Here is a 16871-nt window from a genome sequence, read left to right as displayed (position 1 = left end):
ATTACAAAGTCAGGAAACAACAGGTGCTAGGGAGGATGCAGAGAAATAGGAACACTTTTACACTGTTGGTGGGAGTGTAAATTAGTTCAACCACTGTGGAAGACAGTGTGGCGATTCCTCAAGGATCCAGAATTAGAAATACCATTTGACCCAGCAATCTCATTACCAGGTATATATACAAAGGATTATAAATCATTCTACTATAAAGACACATTGACATATGTTTATTGCAGCACTATTCACAATGGCAAAGACTAGGAACCAACCCAAATGCCCATCAGTGATAGACTGGATAAAGAACATATGGCACATATACACCATGGAATACTATGCAGCCACAAAGAAGGATGAGTTCATGTCCTTTGCAGAGACATGAATGAAGCTGGAAACCATCATTCTCAGCAAACTAACACAGGAACAGAAAATCAAACACCGCATGTTCTCACTCATAAATGGGAGTTGAACAATGAGAACAATGAGAACAGGGAGGGTAACATTACACACCAGGGTATGTCAGTGGGTCGGAGGGCTAGGGGAAGGATAGCCTTAGGAGAAATACTTAATGTAGATGACGGGATGATGGGTGCAGTAAACCACCACAGCACGTGTATACCTATTTCACAAACCTGCAAGTTCTGCACATGTATCCCAGAACTGAATATACATACACACACACACACACACACACACACACACACACACACACACACACACATATCTTCTATTCAAGTACAAAACAGGCCTAATCATATTTAAGTTTAATTTAAAAACTTCAAAACGGTAAAAATAGAAATATGCTTCTCACACAAACAGTGACATAATAAAGCAAGCTAAAATGTATGTTTGAGTTAAAAAAAATTGCTTAGGAGACATCTTGAATTCCATTCCAAGGAACTAGTTTTCAAAAGTTTACAATCAGATTTCAGTTTGGCAAAAGGCGACAATGCTGTTTTGAAAATAATTTCTGAAAATAGCTTCCCCAGCAGTTCCAAATGGCAGTCCTGATACAAGGAAGTCTGGGCAATTTTGTTACCACCAGGAACATTGAGTTTCTTTTCAGACCTTGAAATTCTGGGAATCCCTCGAATAATAATAAACGATAATCTTTTATTTTACATACAAATATTTTTTAATGTTAATATAAAAGCTTGTGTATGAACTAAAACTGTCAATCTGCCACTTTTAAGAAAGAAGAATCCATTACATCCCTAATCTATAATGAGTTGATATGTTCCATAAGCCGTTCTGGAAGAAGGCTACACTCAGAGCATAAATTGGTATAGATCGCTTTGCTCTCACAGATAGCAACATAATATTTTCTGCTGAATGGGAAAAAGTTTAAGGCATAAATCAAGATAAAGCAATCAGCTGATAAAGAATTACAAAGAGGCCCCATACCTTTTCCTTAGTGAACGCCATGTGACATATTGATTTTCCACTGAAGATAAAAGCCAAAATCATGTGTCATCAATATAAGCAAGCAAAACTATTTGGTTCAATATGTTATAGTATTTTACAACAACAACAAAAAAAACTTGCAGAGAAAAGACAAATCTGAAATGTTGCACGTGATTCAAACAAGTCTGGACCAGCAGAGACATTTCAGAGGTCATTGCTAGAGAGTCAAGGATACATTAGAGAGAAATAAACTCCTGCTTTTTTTGTTTATCTACCTATATACACAGATACCGTCTGATTAAGATGATTGATACCAGGTATGGTATTTGACGGTATAGTTACTTACAAAATAATTAATCCCTTAGGATCTAATGCAGTTTTCTTCATATTACACCTTTACACATGTATATTTAAATACTTCCTTGAGAAGTGGAAGCTAGCCAGGAAGCTGTTAGCATATGCAGTATATTTCTGCAAATTCCAAAATGGTAAATAAATCCCACAATCAAAATTTCAAGCCTATCTAGAGGCCCTCAGCTGGATAGCGTCATCACAGCAAAAATCTGCAAAATCAGACGTGGCCGCCCCGGACACAAAGTCTATGTTTCTCATTCCAGTCTACTAAATCCAGTCAGAAGTCTGGGTGAGGTGGCTTGGCAGTATCTATGAGCAGAAAGCATTCAAATGACTGGTATCTGTGATTCTGGTGAACTAAGGGAAAAAGAGAAGGAGGGAGGGAGAAAAGAAAGAAGAGGGAAATGCAAGGAGAGAGGAAGGGAAGGAGACTGGGAAGAAGGGATGGAGGAAGCAAGGGAGGGAGGAATAAAGGAAGGAAGTTACACCAAGTTTCAAAACTCGCCACGGACTGAGAAGGGTTAAGAGACAAATCGAATTTAAAGCATTTATGTTCCTACTTTTCCTTATTCATATTTTTCTTACCCATTCTAGGAAATGGGTAATTCCACTGTGCTCTGATAGCATCCTTCAATAAAGAAGAAAAATATATTTTCCCCCAGGAGGATTTTGTAGTGAAAGAGACAGCATAATTTTTTTAAAATGTTGTTTATAATATAATTTGTTTTTTCATTTGTAGGGTGTGTCTTAAATCCTAAATGGTACATCATTTTTTAATACTTCTAGTAATAAAATGTTTCTGAAGTTATGTTGCAAATAACATAGGACCATGTTTAATAATGTTAAGTTGATCCCACTTTCCCTGAAATTATATACAGAAATGCTGAAAGTATAAATTACAAATGCAGCTTCATGGAATATTTTTCTTCCAAGTGTGAATTTGCTAGAATTTGCATTGAAAGAGGTTGGAAGGAGGCTGTTGTTATGAATCCTGTGTAAGCAACACTCAGATTTGTTGCTTACTGAACAGCATGCTAAATCTTGCTTCACAGTGCAAATTCTAGCATAGATCTAGAATGCATCTGGGTCAAATTCTTAAAAAGAAAGTTCTTCTCAAGTTGGTTGTAATGGTAGCTAATTTAAAAATTAATGTTCTGTGATTCTGATAAAAACATTTGTGGTGAACCAACAATAAAGGCAGCTGAAGATAGTGGTATGAAAAAGTTATTTTTCATGATGTACTTGGATGTTCTTGTAAGAAATTATACTTTTGGAAGGTCGGTAATATGCTCATTGTATAAGAGTTAAAATGTTTTTAGAAGTTATTGTCAGAATTTTGCTTTAATAGTGTTGTAAAGTGTCCATTCTCTCTCTCTCATTTTCATTCAACAGCCCCTACAAATAGAGCCTGGTTCAAAGGTCTTTCCCTCTTGGAATATGACTCCTCCCATGTCCCTCTACATAGGCTGTTCTATAACAAATTATTTTGCTGTCTTGATTTTTCACAGAGACATGCTAGTAGTAGAGAGCCAGGCGAATGTAAGATGTCCTATATAAAAGGTCTGCTAGAAAAAGAAATCAGCACTGAGTTCTAAGGATACTAAACAACTTTTAAAAACTCAAGCAAGCCATACTAAACACATTAATTATAACCAAACTAGATAAAACAATGAAACTTATCCAAAAAGAAAAAGTACATCAACTTTCTAGGTTTAAAATTGTTTAAGGCTGCCATCCAAGGACCATCTATGATAACAAGTACAGTAGTCTGTATTGACACAAAGTTTTAGTGATAGACGTAATTTCATTCTTCCGCTGGTGGTGTTCTGGAATAAATGGAATATCTGCTGATCAAATCTGAATGCATCCCATAATATTAGTATCTAGGATCCCAGATCTGCAGACACTATCTCTTTCTCAGATCTACACTTTCAATATTATGTTAGTTAAAATGAGAAGTATGTTACAAAATGTCTTTTAGAAAAGAAATATTGGCTGGGTATGGTGGCTCATGCCTGTAATCCCAACACTCTGAAAGGCCAAGGTGAGAGGATCTCTTCAGCTCCAGAATTTGAGACTAGCTTGGGTAACATAGTAAGACCTCCTATCTATAAAAAATCTTAAAAATTAGCCAGGTGTGGTCGTGCATGCCTGTAGGCGCAGCTACTTGGGAGGCTGAATCAAGAGGATCACTTGAGCCTGGGAGTTTGAGGCTGCAGTGAACTATGAACACGGCACTGAACTGCAGTTTGGGCAACAGAGTGAGAACTTGTCTTCAAAAAAATTTAAAAAAGAAGAAAAAAAATTGGAACTATTGTGTTGACATACACTATGGTACTCTTTCTTATATAAACTATTTCTTTGTAGTATTCTAGAGAATTCAAGACCAATTTATCATTTAATAATTTAGTATGGCATATTATTGCATTAGTATAGGATGTTATTATATAATTAGTATAAGTGACCAGTGCTGCAACAACCACATTCCAAAAGGTATTGTGATCCTCCAAAGTTACAATGTCTAAATGCCATTATTCTCCTTAGTAAGAGCATTATACCATAATTTTTCAGCACCATGAAAATCTACAAATGCCCTCTAAAATATATTTAGAAAACATGTGGAAAAAAAATAGATACAATTTCAGAAGATTCCAATATTTTGAAAATTAGCCTTTTTGGAATAAACAATTCTTTATGACATATAAATAAACACATTTTTCAGACTAGTGGGGTAGCATGTGGATCAGTCAAAATAATTAGATTACTAAAACTTGTAATCTTATTAGAAAAATGGAAATCATTGGAATTATTAGCCTTCAAGTTGCTATGTATTGAATCTGATAAAAATAATTAAGATAATACTTCATTTTTCAGTATAATAGCTCCCTAGTATTTTTTGTTTCTTATTTAATATGGATTATATTTACTTCTGTGAATAATGTGGATGAAGATCATTACAGTGTCAAGATCACTGGGTTCAGAACCCGGAAACCTCAAATCTATTCTTTGTTCTTCAATACCTACTAGACTTTAAAGAAGACAGTTTCTGGACTCTAATTTCTCTATCTGTAGAATAAATGGGTTAGACCAAAGAACTCCTTTCTGCTTATAAATTTTCTAATTATATGACTGAGTGTACACCAGGAAAACAGTCTATCTCCTGTATAAATTAATGATGGAAATGAAAACCACCATGTCTCATGGAATTAACCACATTAATATTAACATCAACTGCTCAGAAGGACTTAAGTGCAAGTGTCACAGGAATTCTGAAGCACAGAGAACTAAAAATAAGAATATAACACTCTTCGTATTTTCAAAGAAGATTTTAATAATTTATATAAACACAGTAGCCTGTTCATAAAAAAAAGAAAGGTGATGTCTTAGCATATTCAGGGTTCAACCAAACTACCTGAATATAAATCAAAGTAATATTCACCTAACTGACATAATTGGCATGAATAATTTTAAGTAAAACACCTTTATTTGATATTAAATATGAATAAGCCAAAACAGAGAAAATTAATAAATTGATCATTTATTGAAACTGAAATAAAATATATAATTATTAATGCCTCTTATATACATAAACCAATCATTGCTTAAATGAGCTGACATACTAGCTCCATAGTTTCAAGTCACTAAGGAATTCTTATGAACTCAATAAAGAAACCAGAATTAAGCACAAAGAATGATGAACTGGAAAGTAGTCCTCTCTTTCTATCTACTAATTAGGAGTACAATCATTCAGTCAAATAGTCATTCAACAAACATTTAGCATACAGCTTCTGGATACCAGGTACTGGGGTAGGCACTAGAGCAACAAGGACATAGTCCCTACATTCAGTGAGCTCACAGGCAAGTAAACAAGTAAATATAAAGATTGCATGATTGGCCGGGAGCAGTGGCTCATGCCTGTAATCCCAGTACCTTGTGAAGTCAAGGTGAGCAGATCACGAGGTCAAGAGATTGAGACCATTCTGGCCAACATGGTGAAACCCTGTCTGTACTAAAAATACAAAAATTAGCTGTGCATGGTGGCGTGCACCTGTAGTTACTCGGGAGGCTGAGGCAAGAGAATCACTTGAACCTGGGAGGTTAAGGTTGCAGTGAGCCAAGATCGTGCTACTGCACTCCAGCCTGGTGACAGAGTGAGACTCTGTCTCAAAAAAAAAAAAAAAAAAAAACTGCATGATAAACGTATATCTACAAAGGGCACAAAGGAATAAGTAGCTAATCCCCTAAAGACACATGGAGCAGTCAGTGTAAGTTTCAGGAAAAGGTAACAGAAACTGAAGTAAAAAACTAACCTGAATCTGAAAAAAATGAGTATTTTCCAAGCATGTTTCAAGGGAGAAGTTGCAGGATGCAGAAGTCTTCCCAAGTACAAAAAGAGAATGAACTCTGGACTATTGGCAACTTAAGGCACACAGGAATCAGTAAATGTAGGGATGAGAGGCACACAGAAATACGGGCAAAAACAGGAATTTTGACTTTATTCCATAAATTATGGAAAGCCACCAATGGGTTTTAAGTAATAAAATACTAAGACCAGGTTTCCATTTTAGAAAGATCAATTTGATTTCAGTGAGGAGGTCCAAAAATGAGAGCAGCAAGGCCAGATAGAAGGTACTATTGCAACTAACTGTGGTTGGAGATGCGGACTAAAACTAAGGTGAAATCATTTAGAAGAAAGAGCGTGGATATAAGAGCCATTGGTTTGGCCTCTGCACATCTTTACTGTTATACTGATAACATGGGGATAAAAATAAATATTATTTGTGTTTAAACTATTATCGTTACGTGAAGATTAAACAAATAACATATTATGACAACATCTGATATTCAAGAAATATTCATTAAGTCTTGAAAACAGGGAAGATGAAAGGAAGGAAGAAAGGAAGGAAACAGGGAGAGGGGAGGAAGGGAGGAGAAAGGAGAGAATATGGGAAGGAGAGAGGGGGAAAATAATAAGAAAGAAGTAGAAAGCCAGGTACCGCTGCTCACGCCTGTAATCCCAGCACTTTGGGTGGCTGAGTCAGGCAGATCACAAGGTCAGGAGTTCAAGACCAGCCTGGTCAATATGGTGAAACCCCGTCTCTGCTAAAAATACAAAAATTAGCTGGGTGTGGTGGCATGTGCCTGTAGTCCTGGCTACTCAGGAGGCTGAGACAGGAGAATGGCATGAACCCTGGAGGCGGAGCTTGCAGTGAGCCGAGATCACGCCACTGCACTCTAGCCTGAGTGACAAAGCAGGAGTCTGTCTCAAAAAAAAAAAAAAAGAAAAGAAAAGAAAGAAAGAAGCAGAAAAAGATATAGTATTTCTTTCTTAGCAGAAGCTACTCTCATTTTTCAATACTCTGCCTTTCTAATGTATCACTGACAAGGAAAGAGGCCTTGAATAATTGACTGAAGTCAGAATAGGTAAGGCACTCCACCTGTGAATATATGAGAGGCCTTAAAAAGTTCATGGAAAATGTATATTATGAAAAAAACTATGCGAATATTTCAATTTTGGCAGCAAAATAAACTTATACTACTTTATTATAGCATGTCCGAACAGGATCTAGTTTGAGACACTAAGAAGGAGTAGACATTAGTCTGAAAACAGCCCCTATCAGAGCAATGTAAATTCTGCTAAAACTGAAGCAAGAATAAACCTTAAATTATGATAAAGCTTGGGTGAAAGAATGGTGAAATCATTGATGCTTTACAAGAAGCTTAGGGGGACAATGCACCAAAGAAATTAGTAGTTCACAAGTGGACAGCTTTTTTAAAGAAGAAACAAGATGATGTGGAAGACGAAGTGCACAGGGACAGACCATCCACATTAATTTGCAAGGAAAAAAATTAATCCTGTTTGTGCCCTAATTGAAGAGGACTGATAATCAACAGCACAAACAATAGCCAACACCATAGACATCCTAATTGGTTCAGCTTACACAGTTCTGACTGAAAAATTAAAGTTGAACACACTTTCCACTGCATGGGTGCCAGAAGTGTTGTGCCCAGATCAGCTGCAGACAAGAGCAGAGCTCTCAAGGGAAACTTTAAAGAACTAGGGTCAAGATCCTGAAGCATTTCTTTGAAGAACTGTACCAGAAGATACTTTCCCAGTATGCTTTCCCAGTATGATCCTGAGGACAAAACACAATCAAAGTAATGGCTACCAAGAGTTGGAAGTGATTCAGTCAAAGCAAAGGGGGATCACTGAAGAGCAAAGGTCATGGCAACAGCTTTTTGGGGACATTCCAGGCATTTTGTTTGTTGATTTTGTGGAAGGTCAAAGAATAATAATATCTGCTTATCATGAGAGTGTTTTGAATAAGTTACCCAAAGTTTTAGTGGAAAATACCTGGGGAAGTTTTAGCAGAGAGTCTTCTAACACCACAATGTTTCTGCTTATTCCTTTCATCAAGCAAAGGCAATTTTGTGAGAGTCTCAGTGGGAAATCGTCAGGGATCCACCTTACAGCTCTGATTTGGCTCTTTCTGACTTGTTTTTGTTTCCCAATCTCAACAAATGTGTAAAGGACACCCATTTTTCTTAAGCTAATAATGTATAAAAGACTGCATTGACATTGTTACGTTCCCAGGACCATCACTTCTTTAGGGATGAAAAAACGAAGATCACATTTTCAATGTTTATCTTTTAACTTCATTTATCCACAAACTTTTTGAAGTTCCTCCATACAAATGAGCACTTACAAAATAAGCAGAGAGTCTCATTCAATGAACAGGAAGTTCTGAGCCATCTAAAAATTATTTTAAGCAAGTTCAGTGTGTAGCAACAGACTGTATTGGCAAATACCAGTTAGGTTGACTTCTGCAATGACCATGATGGAGTAACAAGAACTAGACTTTCTCTCCTTCCTGAAACAACCAAAAAAATGGCCAAAATATATGCCACAAAAGTTTGCAAGACGCTGTAAAGTCCAAACAAGGTGAGCCCAACAACTGTTCTAATTTATGCCTGGAAAGGTTTTCCAGCCCACTACTCCAAGGAGAAGAGCCGAGGAGGAGCCCATTGTTCTCCCTGACCTGAGGGGACAGAGCTGAGAGTCCACAGAAACCATGTTGACATGAGCTCTCAGGACAAAGTTTCAGAGAAGAAGGGGCTGCACAGAAAGAGAACTCCGGAGCTCTACAAAGGGTCCCCCTAAAGTACATAGCTAAGTACTTGTTGGGACAGGCCTAGAGAAAGGTACCTGAGGTTGGGGAAAGAACACCCAGAGAGGATGAAAAGTAACAGTACACGTGCTCACCAATGTCCAGTAATAATGCTTATTTTACCAGTCAGACCAGAAACACTTCAAGATTCACAGGGATACTCAGAAGGGTCTTGCCTCACTAGTTGGGCGTAATTAGCTCTAAAATGAGAACTGGTCTGATCCCACCTAATGAATTTTTAAAGCAAGACCAAAAAGAGTCAAACTCTTTCCAACTAAACTTAAATACATACCAATACAAAGATCAAGAATATTTATATATACTTCCAGCACTCAATAAGATAAAATTCACCATATCTGACATCCAGACACAAATTAGCAGGGAAGCAACAGTAACAATAAAAGACAGAAAAATATGGCTCATAATAAGGAGAAAAATCACTCAGTCAGAACTGATCCAGAGTAAATCCAGATGCCAGAATTATCAGTTTAAATACATTAAAATGCTTATTTAAAACAGTATTCTATAAGTTCTAAAATAGAGATATGCAAGATACACTAAAGGGGGCCAGGCACAGTGGCTCACGCCTGTAATCTCAGCATTTTGGGAGGCTGAGGCAGGCGAATCACAAAGTCAGGAGTTCAAGACCAGCCTGACCAATAAGGTGAAAGCCCATCTCTACTAAAAATACAAAAATTAGCTGGGCATGGTGGCATGCAGCTGTAGTCCCAGCTACTCAGTAGGCTGATAGCACATTAGTCATTAAAGAAGAAAAAGATAGACACCTCTCAAAATAAAATACAGAGAGAAAATAAATTTTTAAAAAACATGAACACAGCAATAGTAGACAGTAAATTTCAAGTCACTGAATTTATGTGTAATCTAAGTTCTCAAAGGAGAGGAGAAAGAAGATGTGCAAACATTTGGGACTTTGAGTAAGGCAAAGCTTTCTTTGATATGACCCCACAGCATGATTTATAAAATAATATATTGATAAGAAGAACTCATCAAATTTAAAAAAAAAAAAAACCTGCTCTTCAAAAGAATCCATTAAGAGACTGAAAAGACAAGCTGCAGGCTGGGAGAAAATATTTGCAATTCATATATCTGATAAAAGGCTTGCATCAAAAATATATTTTAAAAGCTCCAAATTTAATAATGAAAAACAAACAACCCCATTTAAAACTTGTGTGCAAGACTGGAACAGACATTTCAAAGTAGACATTTGTTTGGTAAATAAGCACATATGCTCAACATAATTAATGCTCAGGTTAGGGTAATGCAAATTAAAACCACAATGAGACGCCACTATCTATTTTTAAATAGCTAAGATTAGCATGACTGATAATAGTCAGCCAAGCAGTGGCTTGGATGTGGAGAAGCTGAAACTCTCATACACTGCTGATGGGAATTTAAAAAAGCGTAAACTTTGTAAAACAGTTTAAAAGTCCCTTGAAAAGTTAAATATACCTCTGCCATAAGACTCAGCCATTGCACTCCTGGGTATTTACCCAAGAGAAATAAAAGTAGGTGTTCATATAATGTTATCAGCACAAATGTTCATAGCACATGTATTCATAATAGCTCAAACTAGAAACAGTCTAGATATCAATCAGTACATTAATGAATCAACTTGCTTTGTCCAAATTATGGATACATGCTATGACATGAATGAATCTCAAAATAATTGTTCTAGATGAAACAAGGCAGACTCTAGAGGCAAAACATGCAGAGAAAAAAACAAAATGTCAGACAAAAGAGTACATAGTGTAAAATTTTATTTATATAAAATTTTGACTGTATAAATTACTGTCTAGTGAGAGAAAGCACTGCGGTGGCTGGTAAGTGCCAGGAATGAGGGGCCAGAGAAATGTATTATAGAGGCATCGGGACTGGAGGTGAAGCATATTTCCATTACCTTGATTGTGTGTTGATAGTTTCAAAACTTTCAATATATTTAGTTTATTATACGTTATACAAAATAAAATTTGTAATATAAATCAAAAGATTGAACTGAAGTTTCATGTGTAATGATTTCCTGAGCCTTTACTGACCATGGTACACATGAAAGCATTGGCTGATTATTTCAACTGACGTTAACAAGCAAACTGGTTCCTGTACACCTACATGTACAATTTATTCCTATCCTATTTCTTTCATGTTACACGAGTGATCTTGAAAAATCTCTGCATTTTTCTTTACACAAACACAGCATGAGTACCTCCTATCTGCTGGGCTCTATGCTAGGTAATTTCATCTACCATATCACAGTTAATTAAAATGCTGGTTGTTATTGCTGCTGTTTCTCAGCAGAACAGAAACTATGTCTATCCATTATTCAATGGATAAAAAATATCCTGTTCCTTAAATCAGCGGCCCACTCTGCCCAGCTTCTTTTTTTTTTTTTTTTTTTTTTTTTGAGGAGTCATGCTCTGTTGCCCAGGCTGGAGTGCAGTAGCACATCTCAGCTCACTGCAACTTCTGCCTCCCAGGTTCAAGCAATTCTCCTGCCTCAGCCTCTCAAGTAGCTGGGATTACAGGTGCATGCCTGGCTAATTGTTTTGTATTTTTAGTAGAGATGGGATTTTGCCATGTTGCCCAGGCTGGTCTTGATCTTCTGACCTCAAGTAATCCTCCCACCTTGGTCTCCCAGTCTTGGGATTACAAGTGTGATTCAGGCCCCATTTTTTACTCACTAGAATGACAAATCCACACAGCATGGAGAATCTCTGATTTCATCTTTTTGGGCCTGAATCTTATTATTATTATTATTATTTAAGACTAAAAGGAGCCTTAGATAAAATCAATCAGAACACTCCATTTGTAACCCAACGTGGGTCTCAAACCTCAAGTTTCATGTTTAAGGTTCATGACGAAAGTGTTCCTTGGTTAGTCACACATCGATCTGGCTATGAAGCTACTTTCCTGTAAAGGTGATTTTCTCCCGGAAACCAATCCTTGAGTAAATATCATAAGAAGGGTTTATCCACTACATACTTGCTCAATGCAAATTATAATTGACCCAATAAAACCTTAAGAATTAATCTGAAGTGGATAAGCCATTATTACATAAAAGTCAAAGGACCTCCTTTCCATTTCATTCCATATGATTACATGTACCTTACGCTGTGGCAGAGATGAACGATTCCACACTATAGATGGGGGATTCATTCTCACGCTTACACGTACCTTACCCTGTGGCTGACCAGAACGATGCCACACTATAGATGAGGGATTCATTCTCAAGCTTTTGGTTTATAATCTGGACAAATCTCCCATTCCAATTTGTTCTTCACTGTACAATCTACATTTATGACTTTTAGAAGATTTCAAAAGGTGACCTGGAGCTAAGTTCTTGGTTACAAAACTGTTAACTAGATTTAGATATTTAGATAGATATACTGCTTTAAATATGGGTAACTAAAGAAGTTTAGCACATGCAAAAAAATAAAAAAAGTTTAGCCAGGGACAGGTAAGAACTTTTTTCCAGTATGTTATGTGTAGATCAATTTGACTATAGGATGAAAGAACAAATATTCAAGCCCCCTGCATGTTATAGGCTGTATGATATGCTGGAAAGTAAATACATGTTCATTAATCAGAAACTGTGAGTTCTGGTCCAAATCCCAGTTCTGCTGCCCATAAGCTATTTGGCCAAGGATAAACAATCAGCACTCTAAGATTTTTTCTTTGAATCTACAAAATTGGCTGAAAGGACTTCTGACTTACCAAAATCAGGAAATTGCTGAGATAATCAGAAAGATAATATATAAAATTCCTTTACAAAACTGTTAACAGCCACATACGCATTTGAGCTTGCTATAGTAAGTCTGACCAACATGTGAAATCTGAAGTAAAGAATATTCCCCTAGGAGTAAGGAGAATGATATTCAAATTCTAGTTATTCCTCAGAGAAGCTGATTGTTGAATAAAGCCTGGATTTCTGTTACTTACCTATAAAAAGATAAAAATAAAATGAAATAAGGAAAATCACAGATTTCAGAGTCTGTGCTTTTTGCAAAATATCAGAGATTATGCAAAACTCTTCCCTCCACTTCCAGGGTGTTCATTTCAGTAGAACAATTACTTGAAATTGGAAGGACCTGCAGCTGTTTCCAATGGCCACATGTTCAACTTCAGAAATTCTAATCTTACATTATTGGAGATAGTCAAGGAGGAAACAATGTAAAGAGCTTTGATACACCCTCAATTAAATGATTAATGTGTCTCAACGTAATTTTGATCAAATTCCACTTACTTTTAATTCAAGAATACAGTGATCTTTCATATTCCTTAGACATTCAGATGCATTTCAAATGTACATTATAAAATCCATTATCCTTACCTGAAAGGGCTGCCTGCTGGAAATGTTGAGGTGTTTCCTAATCCATCTGTTGCCTTGATTCCCAAATATCTGCCACAGCAGCTGTCCCCTTGAGTCTCTCCAGATTCGTTGGTAGATTGCCAACCTATAAATCTGCTTTCCAAACATGTGGTAATAGAAGCGGAAGGTGCAGCCTTTTGTATCAGTGGCATTAAGGATTGGGCTGAGTAAGGCAGCACTGTCTTGAAAAGCCTGTGGCTCTGAAGATTCTATGTAGAGATAGTGTCCTTTAGCTGTGCCCAGAGTGTTATCTTTCATTGGCCCTGTGTTAAGTGTTGGAGTTGGACCCTGGCTCCTGGTCCAATCAAAGTCATCTTTTGTATCTTGTTCCCAGTTACAGATTCCATTTTCAAAGTTACACTGCAGCTCAGGTGCTGAAATCCACATTAAAAAAAAGCAACAGATAATTAGGGACAAAAATACATGCAACCACATTCTATTTATTAATATTTAAAGAATGCTGATACTTTGCCCATGCCAAGGTAAGCCACTTTATTTTTAAAAATCCAACACCAAAGCTTTTTTTTTAAAAAGAGTTTCTGTTTCTAAGTGATATATCAATTAATAATATTTTATGAACTAAAGATGGAATTGCTTTGGACATTTTTTTCCAAACATTTTTGATGCACATCTCTTCTCCGTTTCTATGACCATAACTCCAGGAAAATGATCAAGACCCCATGCCTGGCTCACTGTGAGAAACTTCTGGCTCAGTAGATTTCAACCTCAAATGAATGTTTCAATTGCCAGGGAACATTAAAAAACATACAAACACTAAAGCCCAGAATTCATCTCCAGAGGTGTTGATTTAATTGCTCCTAGTGGTAAAGCCATGCATCAGGATTTTTTCTAAGCTCCCTTGGTGATTCTAACAGGCAGAGCTGAGAACAATCATATGTTAAGAATCACCTGGGGCTCATGGTAAAATTGCTTACTTCATAGTAAAACACTGAAACAGATACCAGCTTGTTAGATATAGGGTGAAGCCCAGAAATCCACATTTTTAACAAGCACCCTGATGTAGATGTTTTCCTGACCTCATTCCCAAATCTCTCATCTTTGATTCCATCCCATCCCAGATCCTGGTGTCCCTACGCATCAGTGCCAAGGTAACAAACTTCAGTGACAGTATTACCACTTCCTTCTCGAATCCAAATTCTTTCATCCATGCTCATAGAATCCAAACTTTAAATAAAAACTCCTCTGTCTTTCAAACTCCATTTTCCCCAAATTAAAATGACTGCCTGGTCCCTACTACTCTTCCCCATACCCTGCACCATCTTCCCCATGTATTCTAAACACCCCACCTCTTCCTCTACCTCTGTTTGCCCTAATGTTAGGTATGTGCCTTGCCATTTTTTTGCTGTGATTCATCAGTTTGGGTCTTTTCTTCTCACTGGATTGTAGCTCCTTTGAGTTGCAGCTTTTAAACTTCAGCTTCCTTCAGTCCCTAGACCAATTCAGACTTAGGAAGAATCTTACAGGAGTCCTGCCTTATCTGATGTTTTGCTGTTAGCAGTTACAGTAACCCACAACCAACTGTGGTCAAAAAATGTGAAATGGAGAAATCCTGAAATAAGCAATTCATACATTTTGAGTTGTAGGTCATTCTGAGCAGCCTGATGAAATCTTGTACCATCACAAACGATAGTTATCTCAGTTATCAGATCAACTGTAACAGGATCACAGTGCCTGTGTTTAAGTGTCACCCTTATTTTACTTAATAAAGGCACCAAAGTGCAAGAGTTATAGCACAGGCATATTGTTATAATTGTTCTATTTTATTACTAGTTGTTGTTAATCTCTTAATGCCTAATTTATAAATTAAACATTATCAGGCTGGGCGCAGTGGCTCGCTTCTGTAATCCTAGCACTTTGAGAGGCCAAGGTGAGTGGATCACTTGAGGTCAGGAGTTCAAGATCAGCCTGGCCAACATGGTAAAATCCCATCTCTACTAAAAATACAAAAAAATTAGCTGGGAGTGGTGACAGGCATCTGCAATCCCAGCTACTCAGGAGGCTGAGGCAGGAGAATTGCTTGAACCCAGGAGGCAGAGGTTGCAGTGAGCAGAGATTCTGCCACTGTACTCCAGCCTGAGCAACAGAGGGAGACTTTGTCTAAAAAAAAAAAACACAAAAAACAAAATAAAAACAAACAAACAAAAAACTTTATCATAAGTATGTATGCATAGGAACAAAACATAGTATCTATAGGACTAGTTACTATTCTGTTTCAGGAATCCACTGGTGATCTTGGAAGCCCACAGGTAAGGGGGAAGTCTACTGTAGTCAATGATTGAAAACTCTTATCTAAATTTCTAGGGTAATATAGGAATGTGTCCATTTTTCAAATGATACTCACTGTATTGAATAAATGGTATAAAATGGGCATTTGACAGTATTTGGGAGAAGGGGACAGGTTTTAGAATTAATAAGTAGTTCTAAATTTTAGCTTCATTTACATGTTAGTTTTTTGTTTCAATAAATGTCAACCGTCCTTTAACTATTCATCTTAGTAATGGCACTTGGTGCCAAAAGTGAACAAATACTCTGAAACAATAAATAAAAGGGTATGCGAATAAATGCAGCCAGGCGAGAACAAATCATCTGTCTTGGAAAATCACAGAAGAGGAGCTTAGACCTAATGAAGGGAACCAAGTGAGTAAATGTCAAGTGGGAGACGAGCTTTCTTTTGATATTTCCTCACTTGTGACTAATCAAGCCCAGCTGTGATGTGAACTGGGGAGACACAGTGTACCCTCCAGATGTCAGTCTTCAGCTGTAGGGCAGAAGGTGAATGGCAAGTTGCTGCATTTCTGACATAAAACTGACGCTAAAGCAAACACATTTTTCTATTGTCTGTCTTGGTGCTGACTGCACACTCAAACTTCATTTCCAAAGGGAATATGCCTAGCTCCACCTTTCCGTAAAAGACTGCATCTCTCAATATATTTCAGGAAATCCAACATGGATTTGTGGATCTCTAATGTACACTGTGTAATGAAGTAAAATGCCTTGATGGAAAGCCATGTGGGAAACTGACATTCTTTCACTAATCCATAATCAGAAGAAGTATTTTTATACTATAGTTGTATTCCCATTATCATATCCTACTAAGTGAATATAGGGAAGCTTGAGGGGTAATTTGCTTATTTTTAGCAGTACATCAACATTTTTTAATGAGTAGGATTTAGAGAGCTTGAAAAGATGAAAAGGCTTTCTAAATTTGCAAAAATAAATTGGCCTTAGGAAAAGTTACACTTCATATGATAGTCATTGTCAAAATTACCGATTTTAATTATATCCACTCAAATATTGGTGTGTAAATTTCATGAGATGCATGGTAATTCTGAATTTAATAGGCCTGACTTTGACATGCCTTTGATAATATGTGTACCGAAGATTACATATATGCAAAACTCTCTACAATGATTTATATGGAAATTTCTTAATGTTTTCTATGATGTAGTATGCATTTTATGTTTCTACTTTGGTTTGCAATTAGCATCCCTATTTCATGAACATAAATTTAATACATAAAATAAATAATTTACTTATAAAATAAA

At 36.7% G+C, this 16871-nt stretch overlaps 1 protein-coding gene across 5 annotated transcripts in view; it reads right to left on the bottom strand.

The window, feature by feature from the left end:
• MALRD1 (MAM and LDL receptor class A domain containing 1) overlaps nucleotides 1–16871 on the bottom strand; it is a 732448-nt gene that overhangs the window by 558578 nt on the left and 156999 nt on the right. For all 5 annotated transcript variants that reach the window (XM_028826041.2, XM_077945484.1, XM_077945481.1 and 2 more), the window contains exon 18: nucleotides 13267–13679. In XM_028826041.2, coding sequence (XP_028681874.2) covers nucleotides 13267–13679 — 413 coding nt within the window. The remainder of the gene's footprint in view (nucleotides 1–13266; nucleotides 13680–16871) is intronic.

Source organism: Macaca mulatta, chromosome 9 (assembly GCF_049350105.2).
Source record: "Macaca mulatta isolate MMU2019108-1 chromosome 9, T2T-MMU8v2.0, whole genome shotgun sequence".
Lineage (NCBI taxonomy): Eukaryota > Metazoa > Chordata > Mammalia > Primates > Cercopithecidae > Macaca > Macaca mulatta.
The sequence above is the reverse complement of the archived record's forward strand: the minus strand, read 5'-3'. Positions and strand labels throughout refer to the sequence as shown.